The sequence below is a fragment of the Charadrius vociferus genome, unplaced genomic scaffold, assembly GCF_000708025.1.
Source record: "Charadrius vociferus isolate BGI_N301 unplaced genomic scaffold, ASM70802v2 scaffold134, whole genome shotgun sequence".
Taxonomy (NCBI): domain Eukaryota; kingdom Metazoa; phylum Chordata; class Aves; order Charadriiformes; family Charadriidae; genus Charadrius; species Charadrius vociferus.
The window spans coordinates 2,941,861-2,956,158 of record NW_009648333.1 but is presented as its reverse complement, the minus strand read 5'-3'; the positions used below and the strand labels follow the sequence as shown (position 1 = coordinate 2,956,158).

The window sequence follows — 14,298 nt, the reverse complement described above, 5'->3', positions numbered from 1 at the left end:
CAGTTTATACATCTGTGCAGTGAGATTTGATGTTAGATACACAGCTAGTGAGGTACTTTTATGGAGCCTGAGTAGTCAGTGTTTGTGATTGGAGTGTTGAGGGGTTTTGGGGGAGAGGAGGATTGCATCCTGAACTCTTTCAGTTCTGGTATTGTTAGACTTTTTGTTTGGGGTTTTTTGTTTGGTTTTTGGTGGTGGTGTTGGGTTTGTTTTTTTTTGTTTGGTTTTTTTTTTTTTTTTTGAGAAGAGATAAGTAGAAAGGGAGATGGAGATGGTAGAAACATTGTCCAATCTGGTAGATGGGCCTAGGTTCTGCAGTCTGTTGTAGTGTGTTAGCCCTTGTGCGTGCCATTTGCACCATGCATGAATTTATCCCACAGAGCACGAAATGACCAAGACAACAAACTAATGATTTGATCCTCCCACTGTAAAGCTAATTTCAGCATTCACTCAAAAGCTAGATCCAATTACTTATTGAGGAAGTTTGGTAAATTAATTTGCAGAAGTTCCATCTCGAACTTCCACTCATCAAACCCAGAAACATCAGATTATAGCAAGAATGTGTATGCTGGGCACATTATTTTGCTTTGACTAATTGCATTTTTTTTTATTCTCCTGTTTAAAACTCCTTTTTGGTTTTCTTGGAAGTAGTTTTGATACTTAGTTGCATACCAGCCATGCTAGTATTCAACAATACTAGTTACATACTGATATGGTTAATGTTTTTAAGCTAAACTGAAGGAAAAATTACACATTGTCTTAAGGTAGATACAAGACCAAGAATGTGTTTTTTTTAAGAACTAAAATTAAGCAATTATACTAATCTAAAAATAAACATTAATATGAAGCCCCTATATTAACTAGGTGAGATTTAGGTCCATGAATCTTATATGTTTATCTTGTCAAGGTATCAACCACTGTCTTTAAGGAGTCATTAAAAAGATGAGTGCCATTTTGCTTTTCCATATTTTCAATTTTTTATATTTGCCTTTTTAATTTTTTATATTTTACAGAATTTAATACTTGCTTTCATGGTTATATATGTGTGTCGGTTAATGGCTTTAAGAGTTGTCACGAGAAAACCAAACTATTTTTAGAGAATTGACTGAGAAAAATCTTTACAAGTAGGGAATGAGAAACTCTGGCCTGAACTATTCACTAAACAAAATCCTGTGTTCCAGAGAGTGATTAATAAAATGTTCAGTCTGCTCCATGACCATACTGCTTGCTAATGGACAATCACAATTTTTGAGATGTTTGGAACACTTCCATCTTTACTCCACATGCAAAGACTGCCAAAATTTGCCAACCATTAGCTAAGAGGATGAGAGTACATTTTCTGTTGTTTGAACGTTTCCGGTACAAATCTGGTCTTAGCAAAAAAGAAGACTGATGTGTAGTGAGGAGGGATTGCATACACTCAGGTCAGTTAAAGCTTCTAGAGATACTAATTGCATTTTTTTTTACTGTGCATACTGTTATGCACAACAACTGCATGTTAAAAGAAGAATGAAATTCCTTCACCATTTTATTCTTCTGACCATTGAACAGGCAGAGGCTCAAGTGCTTCTTAAGACTGTAGTAAGAATCTCATCATCTGTACCTAAAATTTCATGTGAGCTGGTATAATATAAATTTGAAAGATTATGTTTAATTGTGCCATGAGTCCAGCTGTGAAAGCCCCGTTCCAGACACAAATCAGTAGGAAGCATTTGCTTGCCTAGAAATGATCACAGGAGTCCTTTGTAGTCCTGGAAGAATGCTCTTGTGATTTTGTGGAGATACTGCACTATGCACTGGAGAGAGGTTTGGTCCAGAAACAGCAACATTTTTTTCATATAGGAGAATATCTGCAGATTGTATGAAGTTTATCAGGTATTAATTTGAGTCTCTTTTCCTAGAGTCCAGATTTGCGCTTCTAACAGAATGTTAGTCTTGCTTGGAAGTAGACCTTATACAGCATTTACCACAAAGCGGTACATATGTGGAATAGGAAAAAGTTACAAAATCTTTATGTAGCATCTTTTGATAAATGCTGGCTTTTTATCACATTGATTATATTCAAAATACTTTAATAGTTTCCTGTTTTTTACTTTGTTTTGTATGGTAATCATCATAGGGATATTCATGATCATAAGTAGAATAGATTTGTCTCGGGGGGAATGTGGGATCAGTGAATATAGCACTGGGATGCAAAAGGCATGGATTGTATTTTGCTTTTCATAATCACTCTGTAAATGGGTCGGGAAGGGTTAATTTAAACTTTGTGCCTTGGTTTCCCTTCATACAAAATTGTGATCCCAATACTTCCTTTGAAAAATGCATTGAAGTCTGTAGAAAGATGTTATTTAAGAATTATGTGAGATTGTATTACTGTTGTGGTAAATGGAAGGAGAAGGTGTTCGTGATTGTTCATACCAAACATTGGTTTATTCCCTGTTTCCATCTTCTAAATGGGATGTTCTGCAAATAGAGATTTCCAGCATGGATTGGATAGAGAGATTAGAATTACCTGTGGATCAGTCAGAGATTTATCAGTGGGATCTTTCAAGGCTGCAGCTCTGATTCTCTGCTGCTTATTCTGCTTCCTAAGCAGTTGCCATGCATCAGATGTGGTATTTGAAATGTTGCTGTTTTGATACAGTGGCATTTCATGTCTGCTTTTTTTCTACTTTATATCTCTTGTAATTCTTTCTATATGTTGGAAGACGGTGAAGAAGCAGGACCTTTGAAATTCTTTATTGATGGAAATATTACAAAATGTTAAGATTTATATTCTAATAATTTATGTGCAGGGATATTTTTCAAAGGAACCTGCAGGACATAACACTCACTTCTGTTGAACTTCAGTGGGATTTCGAAGTCTTACTCTCTCAGGCTCTTCTTTCCATTTTTTTGTCACAGAATCATAGAATGGTTTAGGCTGGAAGGGACCTTAAAGATCATCGAGTTCCAACCCCCCTGCCATAGGCAGGGACACCACCCACCAGACCAGGTTGCTCAAAGCCCCATCCAGCCTGGCCTTGAACACCTCCAGGGATAGGGCATCCACAACTTCTCTGGGCAACCTGGTCCAGTGTCTCACCACCCTCACAGTAAAGAATTTCTTCCTAATATCTAATCTATATCTCCCCTCTTCCAGTTTAAAACCGTTACCCCTTGTCTTATTGCTACGCTCCCTAATAAAGAGTCCCTCCCCATCTTTCCTGTAGGGCCTCTTTCAGTACTGGAAGGCTGCTATAAAGTCTCTCCGGAGTGTCCTCTTCTCTGGTCTGAACAACCCCAACTCTCTCATCCTATCTTCATAGAAGAGGTGCTCCAGCCCTCTGATCATCTTCATGGCCCTCCTCTGGACCTGCTCCAACAGGTCCATGTCCTTCTTATGTCGGGGGCTCCAGAGCTGGATGCAGTACTCCAGGTGGGATCTCACAAGAGTGGAGTAGAGGGGCAGAATCACCTCCCTTGATCTGCTGACCACGCTGCTTTTGATCCAGCCCAGGATGTGGTTGGCCTTCTGGGCTGTAAGTGCACATTGCCAGCTCATGTTGAGCTTCTTGTGAACCAACACCCCCAAGTCCTTCTCTTCAGGGCTGCTCTCAATCCATTCTCTGCCCAGCCTGTATTTGTGCCTGGGATTGCACCAGCCCACGTGCAGGACCTTGCACTTGGCCTTGTTGAACTTCATGAGGTTTGCATGGGCCCACCTCTCAAGCCTGTCCAGGTCCCTCAAAGGTTTATTCCTCAAACATCAATCTTATTATACATAGCAATGATTTATTGGCAAATCCCCTCCGACAGAAACCACAAGGAGGCTTTTAAGGCAATTGTTTTCCTTGAATTGTCTGGCATTTCTAGCCAGATTTCATATATTCCCCCTGCTTCAAGCACACTGTTCCTGCTGCTCCTGCCCCTCCATGATATTACACGTTTTGTGAGTTTCCCAGGTCTGCAGCTGAACTGGTAGAATACTTGGAATTTGTAAATGGGATTTTAAGTCACATGATATTTAGCAAATAAAACAACATATAAATCAGCAAATAAAACAGGACAATTGAATGTGATCTGTCATAGGGAAATGGGCATATTACTTGTCATGAGGCAGTATCTCTGGCAGGGATGACAGTAAAAGCTCAGGTATAATGTTAAAGAACTACAGGTTTTAGAAGTGCATAATTTTGTGTTTCACAGATATATTTACTAAAATATTATTAGAAATTATAGCAACTGGCGTTAAAGAAACCCAAGCAAATTGATTTTCAATGTACTATCGTGTTAGTTTTATTTAGTATTTGTTTGACTAACTATAATTTTAATTAGAAAAATTAACAAAAATGTATTCTAACAATGTAAGACCTCTTGATATAGCTAAATGTTGTGCTTGTGGTTCTTGTCAATTTAGTTTATATGTACCCCATTCCTAAAAGATCTCCCCAAGCTCCTGTTACAGTTTGTAATGACAACTGCTTCCTCTCCTGCCCCTGCCACGCTCCTCCAGGTAACAGAATTCTCTTTCCTTCATTCCACATGCTCATCTTAGCCTCTGGCCCTTACCTGGAAAAGATCCTCACAGGTCCTTGGCTCACAGACTGAAGGAACTGAGAAGACCCTGTTGCTTCTCGCTGTCTACTCAGCACTCCTTTTCTACCACCGTATGACTGAGAGAGAAAAATCTTAGGCCTTGTTAATCAGCACAAAAGGAAGCCAGCATGAAGTCATGCGGGCTGATAAGTTCCTTGAAATCACTTTTACGTTGAAATCACTTGAATATTTTATATTGGTTGAATTTTATCAGGACTTGTCCCTTCAGAGATAATTTGCTCGAAAATGGTTTACATAAACTCTAGCAGTTGGAGAATAATTACAATAGTGCCGACTGTTGTAACATACTAATGTTTTGAAATCATGGATCCATTTTGCACCTGTCCAACAAAACTGAAATGGCACCAAGGTAGCACTTACCAATACACAGAATACAGTTTGCTTCCTACAAAGTTTTTAAGTTCTCCCATTTCCAATCTATATGCTGTGCTGACAGCAGCAAACCGCTAAATCCGTTTACAGATCCATTTTGAAGTTAGTTGATGAATTTACATTATCAACGTTTAATCAGTATGTTTTTTGTTGTTGTTGTTTGTTTAGAACAGCAACAAAACCCAGCAGATGGGATACCCAGCCCTGGGTGGTGCAGGCATCTGGTCTAGGTCATCAGTCTGTTTTCGCCTGCATCCTTTTCTCCAGACTGTAGTTCCTTCCCAAGATTAGGCGTCAGAGCGGAGTTCAGCAGACAGTGTGTGTCACCTGTTAATCATCAGCTATCGTTCCCTACCTATGTACTTTTGTTAATAAAATCCAAACAGCCTTACTTTACCCTTTGGAAAAATCTTCCTTCTATCGGTCTGCATGGATGTATTGTACCCTTTATGAGTGGCCTTGTTGCCTTCTTTGCAGTCTCAGCCATTCTCTGTGCTCTTGAAATGCTGGATTACTCTCCTTTGGGTGCATCTGCTGCACAAACTATGTAATATCCTTCTGTGTATTTTTTTCTTACTTAATGCAAAATCGGTGTGTTTATTGAAATTACCCTTGAAATCTAAATATTGGAAGGGTTCGATATACAAACAACATCTAGCAGTCAAGAAGAAGTCATGTCATACCCTCAATAAATTGACTTCCTGTTTATTATTCTCAGTTTTACACAATTTTGTGTGATGGTTGTTCTCCCTTGACAATTTTACCAAGGGAATTTTTGCAACCAGAGCTTTTCTGTTTTGGCCCTCAAAAAGCAGATTAATGTTGCATTGTGTCAAAAAAAGCCTATCTTTATTTCATTACAGGAATACACAATAGATGTTTTCTTCCGTCAGAGATGGAAGGATGAGAGATTGAAGTTTAAGGGCCCAATGAACATTCTTCGATTGAACAACTTAATGGCCAGCAAAATCTGGACCCCAGATACATTTTTTCACAATGGGAAGAAGTCAGTGGCTCATAACATGACAATGCCGAACAAGCTTCTACGAATCCAGGATGATGGGACTCTCTTGTACACCATGAGGTAAGTTTTTTCATCTGTTCTCTACTCAAGCTATTTCTCAAGGTGATTTTTCCAGATTACAATTAAATAAAGTTTTCCAAGAGGACTCTCCTTTGTTTCATTTCTGTCCTGGCAGAAAGCTAGCAAAATGTACGTTTTGTTTCCAGGTCTGTTGAAGGTCTGTTGCCTAATTAGGACTTAGATCATGTTCCTCTGGTTTCCTACCTCTCTAATGTATTAGAAGATACTGACCACCTGCATAAAGTGCTCTTAGACCTTCAGATGGGAATCACTGTGTAAGAATTCTTAAAATTACTCAAAGTTTACCAACTCCATCTTAGAACAATTAAAATAGTGTATGACTTTTTCCTGGTATTGCACCCATAGTACTGACCATGTAAGCCCTTAAGCAAATTTACTATTAAAATCAGTGGCAATAAAAAATAAAGAGGAAGAATAAAGGCTTAATAAGGGCTCCAATTTTCTCCAGCAGGAACTACAGGGAAAATATGTCTTACCCTGTAATAACTGTTTCTTTATATCTAATTACAATATTTTACTTACAGTTTTAATTTTTGCATCCTGTGCATGATTAGCAGATAAGATAAACATTTAGCTGGTAAAATATATTAAACTTGCTTGGAAAATAATTTATGAAAAATTATAAATATCATGTATAGCATTTTATAAGACTGATTTCTTCTTTGATTACTCCTTTCGCAATAATGTTACCTGTATGAGTTTTATGGAAAATTTATCCAAATTTCCAGAAACCACTGACTTAGTTTCTTCCTTTTTCTTTGAAAATATTTAATACATTATATTTGTTGTGAATGTAAACTTAAAATCCCTGGCCGACATAAGATATAAAATGTGCGCTGTAAAGCAAACAAGTACTGCGCGATTTTTTCCATGCAGCCATACCAGCATCCCTTACACCTGATTTAATATACAACACCCAAACCCTTTTAGTATTGAGTGTTGATGGGTAGACCGCTAATGACGTTGAATGATGTGGTGGTTAGACAGGTTCAGAAAAGTTTGCTGGAAATAGAGACCCCCGTTTAAAGTATTTTTGCTTGGGCTGAAATCAATATTTGAACTTGTATCTGTATAAACTGGCTGATGTTCTCTCCCTCCAGAAGGTATTATAATGATATGCTATAAATAATAAAAAATGCTGTTTGAAACCATTATGAAGAATTTTTTTTTAAAACATAAGATGGGTCATGTCATCTAGAATTAACTAAGCATTTTCTTGACTTGCTCATAAGTTCGTGACTTGTAAGTTTGTTGCTTCTGAGGGTATAAGATTAATGTGTAAACTTGATGTCTAGATTTAAAAAACCCCATTTTTAATCTGCATCTATTTAAAATGATAGTGTGATTTATATTGGGGCTCATGCAGTTCTTTCCTTTGCCTTCAGCTGTTTGCTGACTCTTCTCTCTCTCTGCCCCTTGACTTCAGAAACACTTTCCTGGGGAGAAGGGGAATACAAATATGGAATATTTTTGGGTGGAAGGGTGGGAGAACATAGTGGGAAATGCAATGACTATGAACTACTGAGAGTACACGAGGATATGGCTGATGTTTGGGGCTGAATGAAGAAGAATGGAGACATCCAGAAAAAAATCTCCATTCAGAGGAGACTTACAGGGTAATAAAAATAATAATCAAAAATAACATGGAGAATGAGTAACAGCAATCTTTCGAAAGACCACAAATTTTTTATTTTTATTTTTTTACATCTTCCATTCAAACTTTAAAAAAAAAGTAAATTCAGAAAACTATGGAGCACAGTCCTTTGGCAAATTAACTGTATTTTATGTGCTTTTGTAATGAGCCTTTGAGAGCCATATAATCACGCATGTACCTCAGAATATTATGAGAAGAAAATGACTGTTCTTAACAACCTGCAGTTACATAATTTATATTTTCATTTAAATGGCCTTTCCTCATAGTTTTGAGGTCAGCTCTTTCAGGTTTTTGATGTGATAAGTCAATGCTTTCCAAAGGAACACATAAAAGGGAAGAAGCAAGAGCTGATTTAAATTTTAATTAGTTTAATATAACGTTTCAGTTTCATCTCCCAAATCAGCATGAACTCTGTTCATTTCTGTGGAATTGATTTTCTTGTCCTGCTAACTGACTTAAATGCATAATGGTCTTTTGCCTTTTAGGCTTACAGTCCAAGCTGAATGTCCTATGCACTTGGAGGACTTCCCTATGGATGCTCACTCATGCCCACTGAAATTTGGCAGCTGTAAGTATATGACAGGAACTATAGCCTTTGGTTAGTGAATATCTAACAGTGCTCAGCATCGCTTTGTTTCAACCAGTTGTTATATGAGAAGTTTAAAACAGGAGATGGTGTTTTTAAAAATTTAAAATCTGTAACCTGACACACTGACGTCTCATTTCTCTATTCAGTCTTGCATTTTTGAACATATTTTAAAGCTTTCTTGACATCAGTTAGCAATAAACACTATGCATCTAATACAGCTCTGCGTCGATCTACTTTTATTCCAGCTCACAAACCATAGCGATGAACGCAGACCTGGCTCCACGTAGCCTGAGTAGAATGTGTGTGGTGTATTAATGAAGAGCAGGTTAAAGACTTCAAAGAATGTTTATTTTCATTTATTGAAACATTTATTTTATCTTTATTGTTAATGATATTTGTTTTACATTCCTGGTCAATGAAGGCAGCAACAAATGGCTTCTTGTGATAAATTTCAGTCGTTAGTGCATCTCCATGCTAGATAGGTGGACTTTGATCTCACTAGCATTATTTTAATAGCAGCGTAACTTCATTTGCCTATATTACAGCCTTTCTTCTTCTTCTTCTTGAATTAGGATCACATTATTTGTATTTCCTGGATTTTGTACACTAAAGAGTTTTCTTTTTCTCTTTGGCTACAGCTTACATTCTCTGCTGGAAGTGGAATTTTTGTTTTTGAGAAATTTGGTTAATACCTTTAAATTTTGGCTAATTTTACATTAATTGCAGGTTACAAAACAAGTGATATGCTGCCATTAAAGACATCAGTAACCAGATGAGAGCTCTGTGCATACTCTCTCCATAACCCTGACATGTCCCCTTTCCTTGGAGTTTGGAGCAAACTAAACCAATCCTGTGTTTCTGATGATATTTCCACAGTAGAGGGAAATCTTAGCTATGGAGACAAAAGATCATTAGAATTAATAATATTTGTATCATAGAGCCTTTTTTGCCCCTTAAATGTTATATTAAAAATACATAATACAGCTAAACTAACTAACACCAGAGATGTTAGCTGAAATCAGCTACTGACTAATAATATTCACATATATGTGCACAGTAAGGTATGTGTGATCTATAAGGTGTCCAGGGGGGAAAAAGACTCATATGTAGGCTCCAAACAACTGAAAAAAACCCTGTAATAATGAAACTGCTACTCAGGCCAAGAGGCTACTTTATAATATGGCTTCATTTGCATTCCTAAATTGGAAAGCCTTCTGACTAGGTATATTAGACATTGTGTGAACAATTTCTTTCATTTTCCCTTTTTTTTTTTTTTCCTTTCATTTGCTTTGTTGTTGGTTTGGGGGTTTTAGTTGTTTTTTTGTGTTGAGGTTTTTTTTTTTTCCCCTTTCTAATTTGTTCTTTATTCTCTGTCCATCGTTTCTGGCTTTCTAGTAAACAGGAGAATTCAAACTGTGAGCAATGCAATTTTAGAAAAGCTGTCTTTCATTTCCCCCGTAGTCACCTGTGCTCCAGCCTGTTGGCACATCCAGGGGAATCTGATTTCTGTTCATTTTGAACGGCTCGGCACTCATTTTATTTCTTTACCTAGAACTCATTTCTAGACTACTGTGCATTATTCGGCTTTTGTTCTGGGATAGAATTTGAGTGATGAATAGTGGTGAAAATAAGCAGGAATCCTGAGGATTTTGGTTTAGCTGAGGCAAGTATCCCAGTGGTATGTATTTGTCACAGCTCTTCATACACTGCTAACCTTACATTACTAGGAGGATCATTGGCCTGTACGAATGTCTCAGTTTTTTTGTTATACGCAAGAGAAAAGCCAAACTGAATGTATTGGAGAAGCTGTAGCTTAGTATATTGCCTTTCTTTATCCTTGTCAGAAAGTCTAGGTGACAGTGGGGATGATGGGGACAAATCAGCAGTTGGCAGTACTGCTGGTTTGCATTGCAGCAGAGGTCTTCTTGTGGGAAGCTGGAAAGGTAGAAGGCAAGTGTTAAAAGCTTCTACATGCTACCCACCTGCTAGATTTTGTTGGTCTTCCAATTCATGGCTAGTTGCATGAAGGAGCTTTTTTCTGGGCCTCCAGAGATTATGCGAGTGAAAATGTTTGCAGCCCAACAGAAATGTTGCTTTTCTTTTTCACTTCGCTACAGTTATGGTATAAGACTTAAAATGTGCTTGTCTCAATCAATCAAAATGAACACACAATTTCTTCCATCAGTGGTTTACCCTTTTCCTTTCATACTCCATTTGGTTAGAAGAGTATTAGACTGGAAAAACTTGCAGGACATACTCAATTTTTTTTTTTTTTTTCTTACTTACTAGAGAGGCATTAACGCTATCTAAAGCACAGTGTTGATTTGCTTTCATTCTAGTTTATTTTGGCAGACCTTAGGCTAAATGTGTGTTTGGTCATGAATGCACTGAGAGAGCAGTCTGCTTAGTGTCAGCCTGTCCCACCAAAAGATGCCGTGATAAGGAGTGAACTTTAAGAGGGTACACAGGGCAAGATACAGAGCCACTACACGTTTGTTAAGGGCATTGTCACTGAACATGGCGTCCCGTACTTAGGTGTGAATTTCAGCTAATAATAAAATGCTTGTGATACACTCCCAAAGTGGAGAGTGGGGACAATGGAAAGTCAGAACAATATAGGAATGAATTTTCAAAAATGTTGTGTTTCCTAAATGTTGCAAATTGCTGTTCTCTTCATCTGGCTTACCATGAGTTTTAGGATACATATAATAACTAATCTCTGACCAGTTTTTTAACAGTAGAGAAAAGACGTTTGTCATTTAATAGCAATAAATTGTGGTTAATAAGATCCCAAATGAGTGCCTTGTTCCCATGCTGGAAAAAGCATTTACCCTACAGTAAAGCTATTTTATATTGCCAAACATATTTTTTTACCACATCACTTTAGGTTTTTGGGGTGTTTTTTTGTTTTTTTTTTAAAACCCAAGTAAGTAGCTGTCCTAATTCTACGAGTTTTGATGGAAGGTGTTTAATTTAAATTGCTGACAAAATATTTTATCTTATTTCCCACAGATGCATACACAACTTCAGAAGTGACATACATTTGGACTTACAATGCTTCAGATTCAGTGCAGGTGGCACCAGATGGTTCAAGATTGAATCAGTATGATCTTTTAGGCCAAACAATTGGAAAAGAGACAGTTAAATCAAGTACAGGTTAGTAAAAGATATTTTGAAAAAAAAAAAAAAGGCACTCACTCGGCTCTGAGTAACATAGGCATTGCTGGTGGTGTTAGAAGGCTACTGAAAAAAACTTGCAAAATGTGAGATATTAGGCAGAGTTTGTTAATGTACAGGTAACACATAGCAGCACTTTACTGGTTTCTTTCAAGTTAAGAAGTAACTGGCGATAGCGTAGGTGAACTTCTCTGCAGTGACTGCTTTTTTTAGTGCTGTCTGGAGCTCAGTCTTGAATTCTAATGTTTGTAACCCAAGACTCAGATAATTCATACGATAAATGACACTTTTTTCCTACTAAATGGTGAAGTATGCTGGTTTCAACCATTTTTTTCCTTCTATTATGTTATTGGCTTATCCATAAATACTGGGTTATTCTACCTGACTCTAGACTGTGTTCCTATGTGTGATAGACCCCCATGATTCTGACTGTAGACTAAGTTCCCAGGATACTTTTGAGTGAAGGCAGGGAGTTGCTTATGCACAGAAGCCTGTGGGACTGAAGTTCTAGTCAGGGCATACAACAGTTCCTGTAAGTTCCTGAACACTAATCTATCCTGGAGCTCGGTGGGAATAAGATGTAGTTGTACTCAAAAACTTTCTTATATTCTGTAGGATGCTTTCTATTACAAAATATATTCTGTGCGGTTTAACCCTAGCACATTTGGTTCTCATAAATGTACCAAACTTTCTTTTACCAAAGAAATGGGCTTTCTTAAGATCATAACCTTTTGTTTCATTGTGTTTTGTTTGTTTGTGGCACCTTAGGTGAATACACAGTAATGACGGCTCATTTTCACTTGAAGAGAAAAATTGGTTATTTTGTCATTCAGACTTACCTCCCCTGTATCATGACTGTCATCCTCTCTCAAGTGTCATTCTGGCTGAACAGAGAATCTGTACCTGCCAGGACAGTCTTTGGTGAGTATACTGAGTAGCGTTAGCTTCATCTGCAACAGCTGGAGCTGTTGGGAAGTATTTCTGAAGTCTGCTTGGTAAAGTCCTTGGTCATTCACGTTAGTGTGTTTGTAGAATGTGATACTATTTCTAGTCCAAACAGCTTTCAACTGCAGCTTACACATCTCCTGAGGCTCCCAAAGTTTTTGGAAATTAGCACATACAAAAGAACTGTCCCTACAACCTTGACTATTTTAAGAGGAAAAAGTTTTCAGAGAATGGAAAAAGATGATAATGTTTCAATTTAAAAAGTAAGTTTAGATTTTTTTCTGAAATGTCTTACTTTCCTTGGTATTATCAAAATATTTTGGTACTTGGTAGATCAGAACATTTCTAAATATACTTGTAAATTAAGCAAATTAAATTTGAATGTATTTAATTAATTGAATGTATTAAACTTTGCAAGCTGCAGTTCTGTAAAAGAAACCCTGTTCTGGGGGTCTGGGCAAATCTTTCTCACTAATTCTAATTGCAGCGTACTACAAGGCAGCAAACAGCTTCAGCAGCGCAAAATAATGGTGGTTTTCTTACATTAAGATTTTGCTGTCTTCTTTATTAAGGCAAAGCAACAAATGTCTTTCTTATTTGCATAACTTAAAGTTCTTTTAATTTGTTTGCTTCTAAATAAAAAGAGACTAGCACAACAAAATGAAAGTAATGTCTGTGTGGAATCAGCTGTCAGAAATGCTGCATAAAAGTGTATGATCAGCAAACACCACCATCGCTTCAAAAAATAGGGCAAACTCAAATGCATATTAACTATGATGCACAACAAAGCACTTACTGTCTCTCCTGGTAGAGGAAATGCCACACAAAGCATCGTGAAAATTGCAGGTTTGAATATGAGCCTTATTGAAGCTGGATGAAATGGGTCAGTTGTTTTAGTGGGACCAGAATTCTATGATATTTTCCAAGGCACTTATCGGGCAGATTTGGGTTTTTCTTCAAAATCTTCTGTGAATTTGTCTGGTTCTGCTTATCAAAATGCACCTTCCTGTCTGCCAGCTTTGCAAGTACACTGTCAAACCCTTCTATATCTTTTTCTTTGCCCTTTTCTGTACCTTGCTCCTATACATTTAGGACACAGTAACTCATTTGTCAAAAGTCTCTCATCTTCTCTTCCTAAAAGGCACTTTCTGTTACTGTCATCTCTAAAAGGCACTAGGATAATTTTCCTGGAATGTTGTGTCCCTTCCTTCTTTCTTGTTCTTGATTTATTTTTTATTTAAATTGGTTTTTTGAAAGAAGTGCTATCTGCATAGCAGCCCACTGCTTTACTCTGCTGCGGCTTTAGCATAATATGGATAACAAACAGTGTCCCGTTTTGGGATGTCTTGAGGGATCTGGGTAGGGTGAGCGCAAGAACAGAACCACGGCATCCAGTGGCATAAGATCTAAAAATCTGTTTTCTAAGCACAATGGGTATACAGAAGAGATAGCAGTTTCTTTGCTAGTCTTTTATTTCTGCCACGTGGACGTGCGCCTCATGCACCAGACAGGGCTCTGTCCCCTCCAGGCCAGCTTAGACGGGCACCATGAACCCAGGGGGACAAGATGCATCCAGGCTCTGCCTGATGGAGCAGCCCTAGCCCCTGCCTGCAGCGTTTGCACCTCAGCCTTAGCCTTCTGCATGGGGTTGGATGTCCCCTGAGGAGCTATTTCTTAACATTCTTTTACACTCCAGATGAAATTGTCAGCACAAGCTGCCAATGGCCTCTTTAATCGCGTCGCGCCAGGCGAATCGCCCAGTCTTTCTCCATACCAACTGGCAGCATTTGTCACTGGGATTTCTGATACCCTCTGGTCTCCTGCCTAAATGTGTTACAAAAATGTGAAGTTAGCCAC

General features: G+C 37.8%; 1 protein-coding gene across 1 annotated transcript in view; it reads left to right on the top strand.

Annotated features, from left to right (window-relative positions):
• GABRA2 (gamma-aminobutyric acid (GABA) A receptor, alpha 2) overlaps positions 1–14,298 on the top strand; it is a 59,077-nt gene that overhangs the window by 33,774 nt on the left and 11,005 nt on the right. Inside the window, exons 4-7 of the mRNA XM_009884966.1 lie at positions 5,835–6,055; positions 8,216–8,298; positions 11,332–11,475; positions 12,265–12,417. Of these exons, the coding sequence (XP_009883268.1) occupies positions 5,835–6,055; positions 8,216–8,298; positions 11,332–11,475; positions 12,265–12,417 (601 nt within the window). The remainder of the gene's footprint in view (positions 1–5,834; positions 6,056–8,215; positions 8,299–11,331; positions 11,476–12,264; positions 12,418–14,298) is intronic.